This window comes from Cottoperca gobio, chromosome 14, assembly GCF_900634415.1.
Source record: "Cottoperca gobio chromosome 14, fCotGob3.1, whole genome shotgun sequence".
Classification (NCBI taxonomy): Eukaryota; Metazoa; Chordata; class Actinopteri; order Perciformes; family Bovichtidae; genus Cottoperca; species Cottoperca gobio.
The window spans coordinates 23,118,546-23,141,084 of record NC_041368.1 but is presented as its reverse complement, the minus strand read 5'-3'; the positions used below and the strand labels follow the sequence as shown (position 1 = coordinate 23,141,084).

At 42.6% G+C, this 22,539-nt stretch overlaps 1 protein-coding gene across 1 annotated transcript; it reads right to left on the bottom strand.

The window, feature by feature from the left end:
• Positions 1-3,629: 3,629 nt before the first annotated feature.
• On the bottom strand, positions 3,630-22,539 carry tlcd3a (TLC domain containing 3A). The gene is made up of 5 exons (XM_029448646.1): positions 22,227-22,539; positions 16,077-16,163; positions 12,163-12,382; positions 6,936-7,031; positions 3,630-4,178 (listed from the first exon to the last, which is right to left on the bottom strand). The coding sequence occupies exons 1-5, from the start codon at positions 22,346-22,348 to the stop codon at positions 3,873-3,875; spliced, it is 831 nt and encodes a 276-aa protein (XP_029304506.1). The 5' UTR covers positions 22,349-22,539; the 3' UTR covers positions 3,630-3,872.

Below are 22,539 nucleotides of genomic sequence, written 5' to 3'. Positions count from 1 at the left end.
TCCCTGATTGAAGCCTAGTGACTGTTAAAATCATAATTCACATTTCATCTCCTCCATTTGGTCCATTTAACAGTTCCCGCGACTCTTTGCACACACACACACACACACCTGTCAAATGGACCCGTCAAAACCAGAGTTCTGGGCAACGGGGAGTTTGAAAAGACAAAGCACAAAGTGTCCTAACAGCAGCTCGGAGAGCGTCGTGTCATAACGGTGTAAATGATGCTTTTCTACCCGATAAAACAATGAACGGTGTTAAAACTGTCAGATTGAAATAATCCTGAACACATTAATCTAGTAAGTATCACTGTTTAAAAGATGTAATAAAAGCATTAAAACGACGCCATATGTCCGTTTGTTTTTCAGTGTATTTAGTGGAGGGGGGGTGACGGGGGCATGATGAATCTGAATGCAGCAGACTACATAGGAGACATGCAGTTTCAATAGAAAAATGCCTGCATAGGCCGACTAATCCTAACTGGTCCTGCCCGTAAACTGCTGAGTGGACAAGTAGATAATCCTGACGACAGATGGCAGCAGAGAGGAGGAGGAGGAGGAGGAGGAGGAGGAGGAGGAGGGCTCGCTCTGCTCTCAGCTACTTTCTATCACTGCAGAGCACATCAGCCAAGAGACGGAGATGAGGTAACAGGAAGAGACGGAGCAGAGCATGCTGGGAGGATGGAGGATGAGAGGGCGGAAACATTGGCGATACGAAAAAATAAAAAAGGAATGACCTGCAGCTTTTAAATCTTAAATATAAAAATGGTTGAATGGACCGTTGGGTTTTAAAATAGCATCTTTTTTTAATGGTGGCTGTTTTGCCTTGGAGGTCAGGGGTAACCACGACTACACATCCAAGTGGGTGCAAGAGGCTGAGGGCGGAGCGTTGGGATGAATCTGGGATGTTTCCAGTAAGAGCGGCCTCAGCTGGGCTCGAGCCAAAGCAGACAAACAAGCCGGTCATTCAGCGGCTCGGCTCTCGTTACTCCCTCGTCCTCATGCTGCTCGTCAGCAAACCGGCTGTCCGTCTCCCCGCACGACGACTCATCACCTTTCCCCCACGCTGCTGTTTCCCACTGATACCGAATGCGTTTGCCATAGTGCAGTGCCCCCTCCCTCCCTACACACAGGGCACAGCAGCACTACACATCCCATAATGCAACGGCGGGCACGTCGGTCTGTTCAGCAGCTTTGATCGTTGAAAGAGGAAACTACTTTCGGGGGAATCTTTTTTTATTTGAGAATTAAAAAGAGCCCTCGAGTCACGGGGCTGAACATTTTAACATTTTATCTGTTTATTAAGTCGAGATGCAACGAGTAGTCGACGAAGAGAAATGATCGCCATCTATTTTAATAATTGATTCATCTTTAAAGATGTTTTCAGCCTTTCAAATATGAATGTTCTGCTTTTTCTCTATTTATAAATAAAACTAAACGTCTCGTCAAAACCCAAACATCAACACACACTTTCTTTTTCTCAGCATTACATGAATGTATATGAATTCAAAAACACGACTGAGGTAAATTCAAAAGACGAGCAAAGAATATTCAACTTCCAACTGAAATGCGTCCCAGTAGAAATGTAGAGAAGAACGATGGTCCCAAAGAAGCCTGGACATTAGTGTTTCCATGCACGATGCACCGCAGCCTCTTTTTGCATAGATTGAGTTTGCAGGACATAAACGCACATTTAAAGTTTACTATAAAGCTTGAATGAACCAAGAATATTAAGAGATAAATTAACCTCAGGGTCTAAGTTGTGTAGGAAACTGACCCCGCTGCATACTTATGAAAAGAATATCTTCTATGTGTGATATGAAGAAGCAGAAGTGAAGTGACGTTCTCTTTAATGCCTTTAAGATAAATGTCTTTAAGCAACTAAAACAAAAGAAAAGAAGTCCTCCCAGGTGTAATTACGATGTTTAAAACCGTCTGTGATGAAACTAAAAGGTGAAGTATATACAGCCCTGTGTGACGTGCTCAACAGCTGATACATAAGTGCATATAAATCTGTGGAGCCTCAGGGAAACACAAGTTACTGGATGTTACAGATCCCTCTTGCTCACCTTATTGCTCTGAGCTCGGCCCTGAGTTCGTCCCACATCAGACATCAGCACGTGCCCTCTCCAACAGCCTCCACATTTGACCACAAGTGACCCTCACAGACGGCATCGCCCCAAGCTGCCCTACACCAGCGCACTGCCAGCATTTCTACGGCGGCTGCAAATTCTCCAGTGTCATCGAAACAGAGATGGTGGATTCAAGAGATGAGTCTTTCAATAGCAAGAAAGCGAACTAACCCTCCACTCTGTGAAAGTGGGGGGGGGGGAACCCTCACACATGCAAAATGATAAAGACCAAGCAGAAGTTCAAATCCGTGCACTTTTAAGTTGAACTTTGTCCAAAGACACAGTTCTGCAGGGCTGCCGCCACGTAGTCGACTTATTGGTCATTTTTGGTCTTTTAGTCGATTAGTTATTTTCTTTGTTTTTTTTCATGCTGGATGTAATTACAAAAACCCCATGAGTAATGTAAACACACGATTTTATGAGGTGCTTTTGTAAAGATTCTGTCGCTTAAATCAACTAATCGATTCGTCGACTAAGAATTTCTTTAGGGTCGAGGACAGCCCTAAAACATGACATAACACGGGGCCATATCTTACATGATTATTTAGACATTGAGAGCAGCATGTCTGCATTTCTTTTCTCAAGGCTTTTCATTTAAAATTTTAAAAAAAGGGGGGGCAGACTGAATTTTCTAAATGAAATTAGACTTGTTTTAACGCCATGCATATCATGAGAGATGGTTTCCACAACTGAGGTAATCCCTTGTTGGTGCCACCATTCTCCAACTCCAACATTGGGAGGGTATTGCAAACTGAATTCCTGAAAGCTTTCCTAAAAAGTAAAAAGTATTCCCAAGAACACCAGAGCAGCTTTAAATAAGGGGGGATACACCATGCATACAGAGCGAGCGCCCTGTTGAGAGCAAACCAGCCAGGGCCGTAAAAGTGTTGTGGATGATACCGTGAGGAACGTGGGATTGTTGCTGCAGATTTACAAACTGATGCCAAGGTTACATGCTGTATGGGAACATACAAACAAAATGAACAGGGGTGAAAAGTCACATTAACAGGGGTGTTAACAAATGAAGCCGTTTTTAGCGCTCAAATGTGAATGAGGTGAAATGTATTCCTCACAATTGTTCCTGCTAATACTGTCTGAGTTTGCGTCCCACCCGCCACTATTCCTAAACCTTCTGGGTGTGATTATTGAATGGATGGGAGAGGAAACGCAACTATCCGACACAGAACAGCAAAATCATTAAAATAAATACAACCTGTCGCGTCAGCCGCTCTCACACACACTGTAACAGACCTTCCAAATCAGTAGAGGCTGTAAACACAGTCGGAGTGAGAGAGAAGAGAATGTCTCTCCATGGAAGCTCTTCTTCACTTTCTGGTGCTTTTACTCCACGTTTTATTCTCAGTGAAGCAAACACGAGCCTTCTTCAGTGTTGTAAATGTTGACAGACGCAGTGCAGCACTTCAACAAGATCCAGGCAAGAGCCAAAATCCCCCCCCCCCCCCCCCCCCAAAAAAAAAAACAACGAAAAACAAAACCCAAATCATCAAACTTCAGTAGTAGAACTGGATCGGTGGAGAGGTCCACTTAGGCAGCAGATTTTGTAACAGAGGATTTAAAGTGTGCGGAAAATGCCCAGGAGTTGTGGGACAAGAGCAGGCAGTCCTGGTGTACTACAGTACAATGGTGGGGTTTGAAATGTGTTAAGTCAAACTAGTGCCTTTGCAGAAGTAGTTGCGTTAGTAGCTGAGTGTGCGGCTTGAGCGAGCAATCGTGAACTGGATATCAATCATCCTTAGAATTGTCAGTGACAGGGGCCGCAGGAGACGAGTCTGGCATACGGCTGCGCCGGTACAGGCGGTAGCCCTTTCGGCAAAGAAGGACGAACCAGTAGACCTGCGGTGCCAGGATGCAAAAGTTGCCCAGGTTGGTGGACAGCGGCAGGTGGAAGGGCACGCTGTAGAGCGGGATGCCGTAGTGGCGGCCGTACACCCAGTACATGTACGGGAAGAGGGCGATGCGGCACATGAAGAAGGTGAGCAGTACCATCCCGCCGTTGGCCTTGTGCAGCCAGCACTCCTGGAGGCTGAGCTAATGGAGACAAAACAAAGAGGGAGGGGTAGAGAGAGGACGTGGACGATGAGAACATTTAAAAGTAGCATTGAAATAGAAATGATGTCCCTGTTCTCTCCAATATAATGGCACGAGATGGCACTTTGCTGGCGGTGCTCGAAGCGGCAACATTTCTTTACTAAACAGCAACGTCTCTTCCTAGAAATTGTATCTTGAGTAGTCAAGATAATCCACAGTTTCACGTAGAACCTGTCACCTGTGCATCTACTGATGGACGCCTCGCCTGAGCTAGCTCACAGCTCAGCCGAGTAGGACGCCATTAATGTTTGATTCTCACGCCGTCACAAACATGAGCTTCTCGTTTTTTGGCCGCTTTGAGCTCCACAATCAAAGTGCCATCTCGGTATTACATTCGAGACGTCAGACATCTTTATTGGATACCTCCAACACTCGGCAACTCACACCAGAACAATCTAGATTGATAAATTGCACTAAATAAACATGTATTTTAGTGGCGAACTGTCCCTTTAAGCCAAAAATGTCCACACAAATGTTTTCCAAAGAAGAGTCTAGAAGCTGGGTTCAGACATTCATAGTCCCCAGAGGATGAAACCGAGACTTTGGACCTCCAATACTTTTACATTTGTGCTTCCTGTATACATGCATGTAACTTTAGCATGCTAACGTTAGCATGTTACCTTCCTTGGATAAAGCTTAGACAAAGGCATCATACACTGGTGAATTTAATTATTTTGTTTTTCATTTTTTAAATAAATAATACAGTAAAGAAAACACACTTATGTTTTTCAGTGACGTTACTTTATGAGATCTTAATTCCTGTTGTTGCTACCTCTTCAGCATTATTTACAGTCATTACAAACAACAACACAACGTGTGTTCTATGACTTCCTTCTCCTGGTGGATGTGAAAGACTGTGGGAGCCGCTGCCCCGTCTGCACAACACAGATCAATAAGAAGCAACACGGCTGGTGAGAGCAGTAAAAACGTCCGTTAGTGCTGAGCTCGTCCAAAGGACGACAGAGACGAGCAGTGGAGCTTTGCTTTGCTCTTTTCCTCTGCTGACACCAGATGTCAGCAAAGACCTGGGAGCCCACTGACTTCACTGGGATACAAAGTAAAGCTCCTCTATTCTTAGATAACAGCTTTACTTGAAACCGACTGTGCAGCACATACGTGTTTGTCAAAGTGCAGGATGTGATGCCCGCTGTACGAGTGCGACTAATGAAGGCCTTAACTGCCGTTAATGGGTTAAGAGGCCGGGAGAGCGAACCAATGACTGATGTGGTTTTCTTGTTTTTTGTTAGTGAGCCATGCACTTTAATTATTGATGGTACAGTGACAAGCTACATCCCAAATGAAATGGAGATACTCAGGTTTTTGATGATGCAAGGAGCTGCACATCACCTGAGAAGGAACGGCTAAAAGAAACGGGATGAATTACTTTCTTTTTCCCGGGCAGAGCGTCACAAACACTGCGGCTCAAGTTCATATCAAATATACTTTACTGCGTGTGTGTGTGAAATACGCAGCATTATTGCTTTAACAGCATCTCTGACAGTTTAAAATAAATACTATTTATTACCATAAAAGTATCGTTTCAAAGGATACGGTAGATTAGGTAGACCTTTACACATAGTATAACGTATTTAGACATTTGTAGTAGTAGAATGATGGATTCATTAAAAGTTAGCACTTGCTGTGCTTTGCACTCTTGTAATAATAGAGGAACTTTGCATATATCCCCTATTTGAGATGTTTTTAAGAGAGTACATGTTGCGCAGGTTTCCCTTTATAGCACGTTATCAGTATTTGGTTGTAAATTGAAAGTTTCCACTTTAAAGTGGAGAATTTGATATGATTTTCCGTTGTTCCAAGTGCAACAAATGAGCTTGATTTGCACTGAACGTCGACTTCACTGCTCAGCAGCACTTTATCATGGCTACCCTTTACAACGGACAGATGCAACCTTGTCCTACTTGGTTGTTTGTTGTAACTGTTGTGATTAATGTCAAATGTCCTCTTGTATGTTGTGTTTCTGCCCTTTACTGTAAACCAAATATCCATCGCAGGACAATAACGATGGTAGCTAGCTAATTAAGCTAACGTTAGCCGCATGAGTTGGTAGCCGCCGCCGGCTGACTTCTAGAGGTTTCCAGTGTACTTGTTGAAAACGAGAACGCTGAAAGCTACATACATGTTGACAAGACTCAGCTGCATGTCCCAGTGTGACGCTGAGCCGCGAACGTTTTCCTAAACCCTGATATAGAAGCATCCACAATGACCAAATTAGTTGGGTTGTAAACCGGCTGATACGTTCTTGCAAATTTAAAATTAGATTGGATCATCAGATCAAAACAGATAATATGTAAACACTGCAGGAAAAACAACTCATGGTCTGATGAGTCAAGTGCCACACCTAAAGGTAAATACGTTATACCGGTCCGGCCCAGCGTTTGCCTTATCAAACCGGTTTGAACTATTCTACACCGACCCAACCCCAGGAAACACGGGCTAGCCTTTTTTTTTTGCGTAATCTAATCCTTGGATTTGGCTGGTTGAATGGCTGGTTCCTAGATAGTATGTTAACCAGACATAAGAACTTTTGAAGATTACGTTAGGAGAAGACGCTGTTAAATCCATTTGATTGGACAATCGCTGCTTGTTTAGCAAACTGATTGCCCAACTTGGATGCATGGCAGTTGACCTGCCTACAAGGTAATGTTGGTCAAACTTAAAATGTTTGTGTTGTCTCACCTGAATAAGTATCTTGCCCAGGGAGACGAAGGGTGTGCTGAGCTCGGTTAGAAACAAGCAGCCGATGAAGAAATCCCCCTGTTCCCTTCTGAAGAACTGAGGAAGAGACAAACAGAGCACACAGAGTGAGCAAACAAGCATGAGCACGGAAAGAAAACACACAGCTGACATTCAAGGACATTTTCTGGAACAGAGCGGCTTCAAAAGACATCGGACAAAACCAAGTTTTAAACACGCGTCTCTCAAGGTGGGTTCTGGTACATTTGGACTGAAGGGGCTCTTAGTTTTATGTAGTTATACGTACACTATATTTAGTGTTTTGTGTAATATAGGGCTGCAACAAACCGCCAGGAGCACAATAATGTGCCGGATTAACAGTAACTATATTTATATGTCTATTTATTTACCTCCTGGTTACTTGCAACATATCCAGGCTGCTGACAAGAGCCAATGTTTTGCTGATTTATACGGGACGACCACCTTTACAACGCCTTTGATATCGGTCCAACTCAAGGGATATATTTACCCGTCTCTGGTAACCACTTAAAATACAAACACCTTGTAAACTTGACGCGTCTCTGTGATATTTGGAACTTTTGGAGATGAGGAGGTTCGTCTGGTTCACAACTCCAAAAACATTGCTTAGCTTTTCTTTTGGGGAGCCTTTAATATGGGAAGGCCCTTATCGGCCCACGTTGTTGCATGTGGTCCAGAAATGCAGACTTTGGAGTATCAAGATCCGTTACCGCAAACTGGAGCAACACCAATCTCGACAAGTCGGTTTAGCACATTCCTAGAAACTCTAAAAGTAAATATTTCACATTTATTTTCCAATAAATACATTCAAAAAGTCAAACTATGTTTGGTAGTCTCTTGAGCAAGGATGAAAGTATGATCTGTGCTCACACGCTCATAGATACTGCGCATGTTTCAATCCTAAATTAGATGCAGGTGGATTAAATTTAAGGCCGACACCCGGTCGTAAAATCCTTCAGCGGATATTGGTATGACTGTCTCTATGTTGTTTGTACAATGACACAACCACAAAGGCGGGTGTCTTATTGTACCACAACTTCAACATGGCCAAAACAAAACAAAAAGTAGCTCGAGACGAGCCGGGGCCGAGGAGGGAGTGATGTCCTTTACATAAGTAATGAATCAAGCTTTCAAATATTGACCAGTCGCACCGTGCTGTGTAGTTAGAGAGGCCATCCTAGAATAGGTGAGTCAGTGGAGATGGATAAAGAGACTCCAGACAAAAGACGAGCGCTGTCTGGTAGCCTAGCTTGCTGTGTGCCGATGATGAATAAAGCATGAGCGGCTGCAGTCGTGGCCTTGCCATCTGCCCACGAAAGAATCACCGAGGGGAACTTAACACCACACCTAACAAGCTACCTGGTTACCTCATCCCACTGGCATATTTAAACTTTACTCCAAATCCATATTAAACAATTACGACACTGCTGAAAAACTGTTGTTTTGAGTGTGTCTTATATGGATGTTGCTTAGTAAACAATAAGAGGCCACATAAGACTTCTTAACAGGGCGGTTTCAGTCTTTATCCTCTCATTTTAATGCGACAATGAGCTTAAACTGACCCGGGTTGTGAGCCGCAACACACCATTATAATGCACCACTCCCCTCACCTAGTTTGCCTGCAGCCACTCAGTGTACTTGTGGTTGATAGCGTCTAATGCTTACCATCTGTCCAAGGATTTATTTGAACGTTCTGCTATATACATTAGCCTGTGTGCAAATTAGGTTGCATTTACAACACGTGCGTCAGGGTTAGCCACGAGCTAAAAGGGTTGACATGAACATTAAATCAATCTCATGTATGACTGCACACCGTCCCACCTGTAAAAACCCAGCACTCTCCACTAGATGTTGATGTAATCATCATTAAAAACCTGTGTAAATACAAAGCTAAAGTATAATGAGCCGGTCGTGGTGACGGCAAAGTCATTATCGGCGCTTTTCACCAGTCACATGTCGTTTCTACACAAGTTCCTTCTGTGTGTTCTGAGGTAATCCGTGGGTCAGTGTGGCCGTCCCTTACACTTTGAATTAAAAGGCGTTTTGGGTGATCGGATTGCAATAGGAAGGTTCTTGACCACATGAAAGTACAGGTGTAATGCACCCAAAACGCATTAATCGAAATTGAAACCACTTCCCGGAACTTAATTTCAAACAGCGGATAAACCTCTGCAAAATGTCTACCCGTCCTGCGGTGCGCTTTGGACGGCGTGCAGCTCCTCGGCGCAGCTTCATCATATCTAGATACAACACTTTGATGGCAGATGTAAATGGGGCCCGTGTTCTAGGTCTGCCTTCAGGTCTCCTCCTGGTTGGAAGTACTGAACTGACGCCTGATCCATCAGGTCTCTTCCTGGTTGGAAGTACTGAACTGACGCCTGATCCATCTCCACTGGCTCAGGAGCAGTGGTTCAACTTTGAGCTCATAATCTCATTTTAAAAAAATCGCCGATATCCGTTTGGCCAAACCCAAACCTTTTGACGACGGAGGCAAACATTCAACTTTTTCTCTCCCCTGCGATACTTGAAACTCAAGGTATCTGCCAACACATCAAGTTGGCAGCACGTAATGACTGCAGTGGGACACAGTGGGTTTTATAATGGTACAGACTGCATGTCATTTCGATTGGTCACATAAAGCAGAGATCTTCGTAATAAAGTCAGATAGCGATCTGATGGATGAAATCGGAGCATCACTACTTGTGAGCATAATTTAAAAGTTGGTACGAAGCTCAACTGGTAAATCAAAAGCTTCAACTTCAGGCTCATTTTCCAATTTACCACATAATAACCATGCTTTTTCCTCCTCCTCCTCCTCCTCCTCCTCCTCACGAAACTTCCCTTTAACAAGCTTGCTGGATGACTCCACCAGCTCATGTGTTACCCAGGCGAGCCAGAGTGGCACAAAGCAGATCAGTGAGGGAACAAGAGGAGAGTCAGAGGGAGGGGTGGTGAGTTTAGAGAAAAGAGAAGATGACTGCAGCTGGAGCTGAATAATGTAGAGTAATGTGATCTCATATTGCAAACAAAAGGGCCGGGTTTCAAACTGCACCTGTCCTGCTAACCTGGGATACTACTTGGAGAGGAGAGTGGCTACGTTCCACGTTTCTGTAAACTCTATGGCGTATAAATACTCTATCGGCAGGAAGTAGAAGCTCCTGAATAAAAACATACAAGTGCATGATTAAGTAGATTTCCTCGAGAAATGAGAAGGCTCTGAAAACAACCGATACGGTATAAAGTGGAGATCTATTATGAACTTCATCACATGCTTTACTGCTGCAGGTTCAACAGTTCAGTAAGTTTCCAATTTGGCGTTCATACACTACACTAAAATGGTCGTCTTTCTGCCTTCACTGTATATTCATCCACTCATTGTTTTTCCTGTGCTTCATCATACATTGAGATCTTATCTTCCACATTGAACTGAGCAGAAAACAACCTGCAGCTTTCATTCTGCAACACTTACAATTCAAGGACGTTTGAACCTTTAATTTCCTCAAAGTAAATCAATAATTGCTAAATTACTTTTCTCTTTCCTTTCTGGCCTGAGCACCAGTTATTCCTTTGACCTGACCAAGTAGGAGAGTAGATGTCCCACACAGTAAAGTATTAACCTGAGAACTTCATATTTAGAGTTTGACCAATACTTCAGTTGTTAAAGAAGTGGGACTCAGTCGTTGGTGGAAGCAGCTAAAGTAGGTGAAAAGACTCTTCATCTAGCGAGGAGCGAGACACGCTGTTCCAACGGGGACACCGCTGCGTGCTCTCAGGACAATCTCTCCTCAAAAAGCATTCACAGGGTGGACGCAGGTGGTGTTTAAATGTGCTATATAACTACTACGGGTTTCACAGACTAGTCAACCTGCAGTTCTAACTGTTCACGTGTACGCCATGTTGTCGAGATGATCTGGTTATGTGCAGTATGTCTGCAGGAAGCACGTGAGATAATAGACGCAGGTGGGTTAGCATGTTTGCACAATAATGTACATTTCTTTATATGCTTCCACAGTCACAGCCTGTTGGTCCGTTTCTATCAGCAGGCCTACAGCTTCAAATCTGAAAGATTACTTGATTGGTAATCCATAACAGTGAGCATCATGTCTATTTTATTGTTTCCTCTTAAGTAATCATTAGGAGATAATGCAGCTTAAAGCCAGGATTGATTTGTAAACAATGCACTACATTACAGCCCACATTCATATCGCATTACTGGCAGCGGACAGAGAGAACACACGACTCATTACAAGCCGGATTCAACTCTGAGCTTTTGTTTTTCTGTACCAATGGCTGCCTGAGAAGTGGAGAACACACATTTGGTTTATGAAATAAACAGCCATTATAACTTCCCAAAGCAATTTGACAAAATAAAATTCCTTATTTGCTCCGAATAATAATTTAAAACCCAAATATATGCAGTTTACTATTGTGGAAAACAAAAAAACATTTGATCTCTTAATTCTTTTAGAGCTTAAATTTGGTGAATTCATCACAGTTCAATGCATACGAGTAGCCCATAAATCATACATCTTATATTTATTTATTTTTATTATTTTATTATTATATTATTATAATTATTATTTTATTATTATTATATTATTATAATTATATTATTATTATTATATTATTATTATCATTTTTATTATAAACCCATAATATAATATAATATAATATATGGCACTAATAATATAATCACTGTATTCAATTTAGGCAATAGAAATGTACATTTTTATAAATTAAAAAAAGGAGAAATCTTGTTAATTTTAATAAATCAAAAGTATTTATCTACAATTAAATCAGTAAAATACTTGATAGCTGCAGCACTACAACACACCGTACTGCATGTGCACCAGTAATGAGCTTAATAGCAGCTTTAGACAGTAAAATCACAAATATATTTATTTTAGAGCGGCACATTGGCGTCTTTGTCTCGCATTGAACAACCGCACAAGACCCAGTTGTAGTAAACATCCAGTAATCCCTCAGCTCATCGTTTCAGCGGCAGCACTGCAGGACAGTGATTCCTACCAGCAGCTACTGCAGCAAGCGCGTGATCCATCAATACCAGCGCTGCGTGCATTACATTCAGTTTTGATCTTAATTATTGGCCTTGACTACCGACAACAAGACCTCATCGACACCGCCTCAATCCCCTCTCGTTTTTCAAACCGCCCCTCCCTCCCCTCCTCACCAGTGTGACAGGCAGCAGGATAGTGAGCAGGGCGATGTGATGCAACACCAGCAGGAACTCTCTGCGCACGAAGGAGTTCACGGTCTTCAGTGAATGCTGCTTGTAGTCCTCGTGCCCTTTGACGCGGAAGCGGTGGTAGTGACTGAGGTACATGGCGAAGATGTCGTATGTCATGTAGGGCACACCAAACCAGATGACAAAGTAGGTGGTCAGCCAGTGCCTGAGGAAGAACACAAACAAAATACACGCAAAGTTAGTCATGTTAAGATTAGCATCTCATGCTTCTGTCATGTGACAATGATTACGCCATGTTTGCATTAGCGGGGAAATCCATTGAGTCAAGCTAAAGCGCTAAGAAAGTGTGAGCTACTCCACATGACGCACTGTGTGCAAGAAGAGGGGGGAGGGGGGGGGCACATGTCTCTTAAAATAAAATGTTTCTATTAAAAAGTGTTTATGTTGCATTTTTTTGTTTAGCATTAATATATGTTACCTTATGTTTTAGGTTTGTGTGTTTACATCAGTTCAAGTATAAAAACTCTATAATCTCACACACACAACACACACACACACACACGATCCTGAAATCAGTGCCCTGATGTACTGAATTGATTTTAAACTCGAGTTATGACCCTAATCGAATTATAAGATACCGGAAGAAAAGAAAACTAAATGATGAGAATCAGCCGTCCTTAACTTTACCACTCTTACATAAAGTAAAGCCGGCCAAATAGGCCATCGCACAGTCGATGATGAGTTAACGATTAAGTAGTATTAGAGTAGATAGTACACTAAACGACCGTTAGTTTCAGTAAAAGTAACCGCACACAGAAACACATTTAACCTATATGCCTCGCCTCTCTCAAAGAAACATACAAAGGCTTTAAGGCAGGCTTATGTAAGTACAGTACAACAAACAGCTTGGATGGCTGCAGCACTCTAATGAGCACCGATTACCATGATGGTTAATTATGTGGACAGCATGGAGTAAAGCTGCAGGGCAGAGCTGAGCTACTGACCTCTGACCTCTCATTGGATCTTCAGCTCTTAAGGTCGGAGAATGGAGATTAAGAGCAGTAAGGCACAACAAACAGCTCAGGGAGAGAAGGCTACATGTTCATAGACTTTCTGTATTAAGGGCACTGGAAAATACCGTGAACTGGTTTTTAAAGGCAAAAGACGTCTTTCCCTTATACATATAAAGGGTGTAAATCATAAGTTTAATCATGATATTATATCAATTCTTTGGACAACAATACCATATTTGCTGCCATCACAAAGTGCCGCGGTTCACTTTCTATTAGATTCAATTCAGGCGATCGATATGAGACGATATCAAACGGCCATTAAACACAATCAGTTACATTTATATTAACTCACAAAATCAACTAAAATGTGATTTGACAATTTAATTACTGGGCTCTGTAGGGGGGGGGGGTGGTATGCTTGGACGGACATGGGGACCCAGACATGCCATGGGAATTTCAAAATAAAAGCTTTTACTTTGCATCAATGAAATTAGATCATTGAATCGATGCATTGATCCTAATAAATATACGAACGCTATTTGTTCAGGGCTAAGATGGGTAATTGTGGTATGTCATGTTTTAAGCTACTGGATGTCTGACTTTCCCTCGGGATAAATAAAGTATCTATCTATCACTGCACCTTGTTTACATTTTGTTTAGATTTTCTGGGATACAAAACACCAGCCGTGCTGCATGTTCTTCACAGATCCCTCAAAAATAAATCCAGCAAGTCACTGCTTTTTCTTTCGTTCTCTCCCTTTAAAATGTGCTTCTCAGGCCCTTTGTGCTGAATCCACACCACGGATCCTTTGGCCCTTTGGCGTTGAAGTCTTGGATTGTGAATCCTTAAAGTGCCGCCAACGTCAGCTTCTTTATCATCTAAACTTCAGAGATGACCTCGACTGTCTCGACTCTGCTAAGACAGCAGAATCCCCTCTCACACAGCTGAAGACTCGGGTTTATGTTTTGCTGTCACTATTTATTTATACGGTAAAAAAGTGCTTGCCACGGATGGCAGCCAAAAGCCAAGAGTTGGTTGCCAACCTGGAGAGGGGCAAGAAACACCAGCGGTCAGACAGGTTTGAAACAAACCAACAGCTCAGGCAGATTATCTAAACCACTTTATTTGGAGGTAAAAACAAAAGTGTCAGGGTTCGAATGATAAAGAAAGCTTATCATTATCAGCATACAGTATATGTTGGCTGTAATATAAGACATGTCAAAGATACTGTATCTTTTAAAAGATCCTTTAAAAATGAATATCAGTAACGGCCTTAAAGAAATGAGTTGGGCTCTAGAGGGTCCAGCCAATCCCTTGCAGTCTACGGAAAGTAAAGAGGGTCAAACTTCCACAAGGAAGTGGGTCTGTAAATGGTGATGTCTGCTCATGTTCCCACATCGCAGTCTTTACCTTGAGAGTACAATATGTCATGATAACTGATAGGAAAGATGGCCGACACTAAGCAAATGGCCCAAATTGATATAAACCAAGATTTTCCATTAAGGGATTTATTAACTTGCTACTAAGTCAGTAGAACTGTTCAGAACACAGATACCAAAATCATCCTCGTGTTAGCATGGGGTAGAATAAGCTCCACATACGGGCATGGAGCCAGCTCTCTTAGCTTTCTAAAACACCGTTTCCTCAGTATTACAGGATGTTCCCGCTACAAAACCTTGCAAAAGTTACTGCAAATGAAAGCAATGACAGCTAAATAAAATGACAGATTGTGATGGAGTATTAGAGTACTCATGGGTCTGACTCTGGAGCATGTGTCTCATAAGCTGCAGGCCGTGTGCATGTCACAGGACAGCAGAACTGAGCAGCGTTGTGAAGGAATTAAGCTGTGTGGGTGAAGGGGCGGGGCGGCGAAGATTAGCAGCCTGAAACTGGGCCTGCCCGGGTCTCGTCGCTGACTCAGTAGGATTAATATGCTAGCATTAGCTTAGCGTAACACTTCCCTAAACTGCACCGGGAGGCTAATGCTATGCTAACATTAACTTGCTGCCAGGTGGCTGCTGTGGAGGCAGAGCTTTCAATCCAGACTGCACATGACATAACAATTGCTTAAGCATTGAGGAACCACCTTCTTAATATTACACGTAATATCAACTCAATCTCATGGGGTAAAGTTTGTGACTTATCTATGACATAAAGAGGTACAGTCATATCTCAAGATAGTCCAGCTGTAAAGAGTATTGCACAGATATAGCGCGGCGGTACAACCGTTTTATCTTCAAGGATATTCAGGGCAGACTAAACCCTGGCTCACCCTAGTGTAGGTACACTGGTAACCCTTGTTTCCACTGTATAGTGCAGCCATTATACTGTCGAGACGAGGCTGCTGGAAACACTGAAGTTTGTTATATTCCTGCTCTTGGTTCGGCAGTTTTCCTGTTTACACACACACAACTGTTTTACATTACATTACAGACGCTTCTGTCCAAAGCTGATATCTATCAGACTTAATCAGGGAGGGAGCACGCTTGGGGTTTGTGCGTCCTCCTCAGTCTCTCCATGAGGTTTCTAACATTTGTAGTGTTTATTTTGGGGAGCTTTCACTTGTGTGCTAAGAGGGTCCAAGGACAGAGGGTGTCGTATGTCATCTGTAAAGCCCCCTGAGACAAATGTGTAATTTGTGATATTGGGCTGTATATATACACATAGCTCTGGTTTCATCGCCAAGGCCTAGACAACCACGGGTCAAGCAACGTCTGCATAAAGTTGAACTTTTCTTAACTTCCACGTCACTAAATGGCATCCCGTTTATAAATCGTATAACTCAACCTTCTGCCATGGCCCTGATGAGTGCAGGTAAGAGAGTGTAATGATTCAGAGGTGTAACCACAGGTTCGGTGAAGGGGATTAATGAAAGGAAGTCTAACCTGTCGTTAATGACGCTGCCCCGGCATGAAGACACAACGATGACTCCCGCCGTGGTTGCCATGACGGCATGGATGGAGGACACCAGCCTGAGAAAGAGACACATAAAAAGATTTAGAGAGAAAGAGCCAATAACATTCATGAACATTCGTTAATTACACTACAGCATCGAGTTTACCATCAGGGGATTTATTTCTTGTGTTTTTAGCCATGTGGGTCCAATGTTAGCATGCTAACACGCTAAGATGGTGAACATTATGTCTGTTGACATGAGCATGTAGCTCAAAGCATAACTTTGCCCCAATAAAATCATATTTGATTTGTTGGCCCGTCCGTGTGATTGGTAGCTATGAACAGGGTAAAAAACCCGAACAAATCGAGGTCAAGTTTGGGGAAAAAGTGTCCCTTCAGGTGAACAACTCGAGCAGTCAGACCTACACGTCCAGTGTGCCATCATGGGATTAGCAGTGCTTGGCCTAGACTGTCCTCGTCTATAAACAGACCTGTGACATAGGAGAACCTGGTACATCTCTATTTGAAGTGTCACTGTGTGCGGTGGCATAACGAGTTTACTCACAAGCCATGAACTTGTACATTAAAAACCTCACCGACTGTAATGTTATGTAGCTGTAATGGGGAAAAAAAACTTCAGAAATGTTCAGTTTACAGTCACAGAGATGCTCAAAATTAATTTCTGGCCATTTCAACACAGAACGTTGGATTATATCACCAATTTGTTCAAACTATGAATGGCCGCTTTTGCTCAGACAAGCTCTCTTCCTGGCTGTTCTCCAACTTGGCAGCACGGACAGTAAGCCGCTTTGAAATCAGAAAACATGTAATTTATTCCCCAACACTCACTGCAGCTATAATAGACAGTCGCCCCTTTAACACACCACTGTGTCAGCTTTCCACTGCACCTTGTCGGTCTGGTTTACGTTCACTGCCCACTCATCACCACCTACAGCCATGAATGAGACTAACACAGGTTAGGAAAGAGAAACTCATTTTGAATGTGTGGTTTGTAGACCTTGTTTGGGATTTCTACTTTATTAGGACAGGACACATATTTGAGCTCAATTCACTTTAGCACCAGAAATGAATGATATTTGCATAAATACCCCTTAGGACTGTACTCCCGAAGCTACACTTTTACAAATAGAAAAAGGATTATGGAAGGATCATTATGGGGTTTGAAGGTCAACATCAGAAATATAATCATTCACCAAGATTCTGTCCTGTCGGCAAAGTGAGGAAAGTCAGCTGCTCTGTTCATCTAGCTCAAACTACAGGTTGGGCCGACATGTAATCTGGATTAGATATTAACTGTCCTTAGTGGAGAACTCCTAATATGACCAGTGACCTTTCCTCTACACTGATCACCAGGTCGTGACTTGTTTTGTCCCTGACATGGCATCTCAAAAACAAATATTTCCTCGAATTGTCAGAATGATCTTTTGTACGCAGGAAGTATCAACATGTGCCGTTTATGCTCCCAGGAGGATGAACCCTTCCCGTTTCTGGCAATCAGAATCTTCCGTGTAGTCTAGTTACAACATCTGAGCTGATCGCAACGCTCCATTGATCCACGCGGGAATTGGACATATTGTCTCAAAGCCAACCGGACCCCTACCCAGGCGGTCAAGTCTTAACAGGAACCGAGACGAACGGTGAATTCCCGTCGCGCAAGAAAAGCTTAAGACTTTTAGTCCTGCTGTAAATAACGCCCAGTTTTACGAGGCCAATAAAATCCTTTCTTTCTCTTTTTTTAACGGGTAAATTGTGTGTTGCAAATGGCACGATTGAGAAACAAAAGATTATTTGTTGCGTCGGCTTCCTGCTTGAACCTGCTGTCCCCTCGCACCAATCTCCATGGGAATGCGGCCATGACACCGGCATCGGCAAGGCAACGGAGGCCACGTGACCAGCAACGACAAATCCACAGGCCTGAGCTGGAAAGGACTCACTGGCTTTTCTCGCTCTCTCGCTCCGTCCCATACGAACTCTACCCCCAGAAACACACACACACACACACACACACACACATTTTACCCCCACGCCTCGCTGCCTTTTAGGACCGTTTGGTCGCATACTCCATCACAAGACCCAGATTTTACACAGCCCATTCATTGTGTGTCCGCCAATAACCCCCTCTCTCTCTGCTGACGAAAGGTTGACGGGGTGAGTAGCGTGTAGAGGGGAAAGAGAAGAATGCTGTGCTGCCTTGTTCGGCAATGTTGTCTTTTCTTTCCTGCTGTGTCAGGCCGGCGAACCACCTCAGCTTCCCTTTCACTACAACCACGTCTTCCTACTGACCGCTCTGTTAAACATGGACAACTTGCTCTTTCATGTTCTGTCACACGCACAGTGTCTGACAGTCAGGAGTGCTGTTTCTCTTTTTTACTCCTCCAGTAAATGGGCTACGTAATCTGTAGTTGCATTGCCGCTGCAGCAGCAGAGCGAAAGAAAGTGACAGCAGAGGCAAAAAAAAAAGCAAACAGGATAAAGTGCAAGAAGGATCTCTCTCACTCTCACACACACACACACACACACACACACACACACACACACACACACACACACGACCCCTCAATCGTACAAATGGATGCTGCAACATCACTAACTGCATTGTTCCTTATCCACTTAGGTAGTTGTAATTAACCACTTAAATCAATTAGAAACAGAATTAAATCAAACTCGTTAGATTACGCAATCAATAGTTATAATAGCCCTAAAGGTGGGTTAACTGTGACCGCTAGTCAGTGGTCATCAAAAGGCAAACAACCGTCAAATACAGGGAAACATATTAAAAGACGCTTTCCTTCTGTGACTTACATCATCATATAAATGTAATTTAATTTCCCTGAGGTAAATATTAACTGAGAAACGTGCTGTTGGTCATTTTAAGGGCCTTTAAGCTTGTGGTGTAATTATACCGGGCTGAGTCAGGTGTACGAAACACTTTAACTACATTGAAGAGTCGACATAAAACTTACTGACTTTTAAGGTCAAACAGATTTGTCAATGGAAGGTGTTTGGGAGGTGGTAATGTGAGACCCACTGTGATTAAACGGTGTAGTAAGAACGCATTCTTAACCATCTATAAATCCTTATTAAGAGCACGGCTGCTGTATGAAACTTAAAAAAGGCATCCATAAGTCTCTTAAGCTGAGAGCGCCGGTGATGTTGAGCATTATAATCCCTCGTGAGGTGTTGTTCTTTACAGTAGGTGAACGTTAAACCCGCTTCTATATTAGAGCTTCTTTTTATTAATTGAAAAATGGCAGAACATGAAAACTATTTCCTGCTTTTAAACATGTTAAAGTGGAAATCTTTGGGTTTGACTGACAAAACTAGACGTTTGCTGACCTCATGTTCTGACATTTTATAAACCAAATGACTATAAAGAAATAAAGAAATCGATAATGAAACAAACGTTAGTTGCAGCCGTAAAGCGGGGCATCGCTGCATAGAGATCACCTGTCAATCAAGTGATGTGTCAGTACTATGACATGGTTTTGTTCAGACATGGTGGTCATCATGTCTGACACTCATTCCCCACTTCTCTGTTTCCAGGAACAAAGGGACACTTATAGGGAAGTTCTCCAGATGTACAAAGTACATCTTTTGCTGATAATCTAAAATGGCCACTAGATGGATTAGATTCAATGTCAACTGTTACATAGTTCTCTCTCAATAGCTTTTCTATATCTTATCTCAAGGTAAACTAAATATATGTGGCTTTTGGACTATTGGTCGCACAGATAAAGCACTTTGAAGAAGTGTTTCAGGAAACAGACAAAATGCTGAATAGAAAGAATAACTGGCAGATGAATTGGTAACGCAAACAATAAGTAGTTGCAGCCCTACAGATGATGAACTAACACCATCGCCTTTCCTTTACACCAAAATGTAGATTTTGTATCCCACGATGAGGAGTAAGAATAGCAAAGTTGACTCCCTATTTTTTATCCTTGAAACTACTTAGTTGTGAGCACACAAGTCTTACAGTTCACCGTACTTGTTAGCAATATAAAGTTAGTTAAAATAAGGAGAAAAGGCTTCCTTTGCTGCCTCTTTTTCTCTTCTGATTGAGGATTATTCTCACTTCTTATTCTCAAAAGGCTTTTGGTTGTGGTGCAAACGCAGAACGTTATTTACAAAATTAGAATATGGCTGAAATAATGTCCACAAATGTTGCAGCACCGACACAGCCCACCATGACTCTGCATTTCTGCACAACTGTAGACATCTTGAGGTATAGAATGACAAATAAGGTTAAACGAGTCATAGAAAACACACATCACTTTACCTACACTTCACAACGCAGATGCACCCCCCTCTGAGTGCCTCCAATTAAAGGGGCATTCCAAACAATTTTACAAATCTAGAACAGTTTAATAATTATACTACTCAGCCTGTGAAAACAAAACGTAAAAGGAGAATTTAACCTCATGAATCTCCTTTCTAAGTGCTCACACACACAACACACACACACACACACACACACACACACACACACACACACACACACCTAGTTAGCTTACAGCTTACGTACAGTTGGTCCATTGGCTGCATTACAAACTGGAGATGTGAAGTTCAGAAGACGCGAGAACTTACCACGTAGAGAGGGTTACACGAGGAATGCTATCGCATTGCATTGTGGGAATTGTAGCATCCACTGTTTTAGGAGTTTGACCCATTCTATGGACTAAAAGTTAATATCTTGACATCTTCCAATTTGATTTTGACCTTTATTCTTTCGATCCGTGTCCTCCAGAGTAGGTGTTACATCAGAATCCCTTTAACTCACAAATATTAAATGCTAAATGATTGTCAAACATGGTGTTTAAGTGGAAGTCTCATAGTAATGTAAATGTTCCCGCTACTCATTACCTTACATACACAAGCTCCAAGTTAGGGTTAACTGACATGTGCTGCCTGTTATGGTTCATTACATGTTATTAATATACTATTTGAATGCTACAAATATCTATTTAAGAAAGGGACTTTAAAAATACCATTTGGTGAACGTGAAACCTGGTGAATTTCCTGACAAACCAAAGACACCAGCGTGATCCGGGCTCGGGACCTGCGTGTTAGAGGACATACAGTAGACTTAGGAGACTGGTTATGTCGCGAACATGCGATATCCCCCGATGTGTGGACGCTCGTAAGACCATTTTCCGTTAGATGAGCATTAGTAAATTAGTAGAAGGGTTATTCAGGAGTAGGGTTCAGGGTTTTCCAGTGCATAGCTAACTCAGCAGTCGACCCTGACCGGAGCTCAGAGGAGGATTAGCAAGAGTGACAGTGTACAAATGAGCATTGAACTGAGCTGTGCACATGTGAGCAAGTCACACTGACCCACACACACAAACTGTATTAGTTATTACTACGTTGCAATACCCATGAGATGTCAAAGTTACTCAAGAGGCTGAAGAGGGAACGCCTTTGTTTGTTCACATCATTTATAATAAACACATGGATTGATCTTGTGTTTGCTCACATGCAACACAAATATCACTTCCTATGAGGACCGGTTACAAGGCCCCTGGTGGGTGCAAGGCTTTAATGATGTCCCAGACCATTTATTGCATGTGCAGCATCATGAAAACATACATGCATGTTAGTAAATCTTTTTAATACTCATAGATACTTTATGTTCTTTCTAAAAAACGGATTAAATTCATACATATACACACACAAATGAAACCTCTAATAGCACGTCTATCAAGGCTAAGTGTGCTACTAATGTGTCAGTCTTCTAGGCTATGACTTTAGCATTTATATATTCCTACATAGTTTTGCAAAATCATCCTAGTAAAGAATCTGGGGATTACTGTGTCCATTTTGCACACAAGCAATAATAATAAAATTAAAAAATGGGAACATATTAATTGACATTACACACAATTGATATGCTGGTAATTCAAAATAGATAAGAGTAAGCCGTAGTAACGTTACGTGACGTAAAAAATTAAATAACACATTAGCTAGCTAACTGAATGGAGAGGGGGGGTTCGCGGGGGGGACGTTACTAGCTAACGTTACAAGCCACCAAACAAGGTCAAATGCTATACATTAGCTAAGAGTTAGGTGATGTTTTCTCAAGATATGTTGCATAAAAGGGATTAATTTAGCTGGTTTACCTCTCGCTGATCAGCACCACGTCGGCATCGCTCCAGTGTCTGAACACACACGGCAGGATCCTCCTGAAGGCGAAGAAGAGACCCGGGAAAACTACGGCGCCACAAGCTAAAACTTGCAACATCCTGCCTGTATTTTTCCTCTAAACCTGCCTGGAGACCTGACTCTCTCCCCTCCGCGGAGTTTCGCCCGTTTACACGCGGCGATGAGGCATTTTAATTCGGCCTGGGGGGGGTCGGTGTTTTTTTTTCACCGGGAACAGTCCACCATCCACACAACACACACACACACACTGCTGAGGCTCAGCAGCAGCAC

Coding starts and splice junctions, on each gene's coding strand:
- tlcd3a (XM_029448646.1), bottom strand. CDS start 22,348: ATGTTGCAAGTTTTAGCTTGTGGCGCCGTAGTTTTCCCGGGTCTCTTC. Junction 16,164..22,226: donor GTGGTGCTGATCAGCGAGAG/GTAAACCAGCTA, acceptor TCTCTTTCTCAG/GCTGGTGTCCTCCATCCATG. Junction 4,179..6,935: donor TGGGCAAGATACTTATTCAG/GTGAGACAACAC, acceptor TGTCTCCATTAG/CTCAGCCTCCAGGAGTGCTG.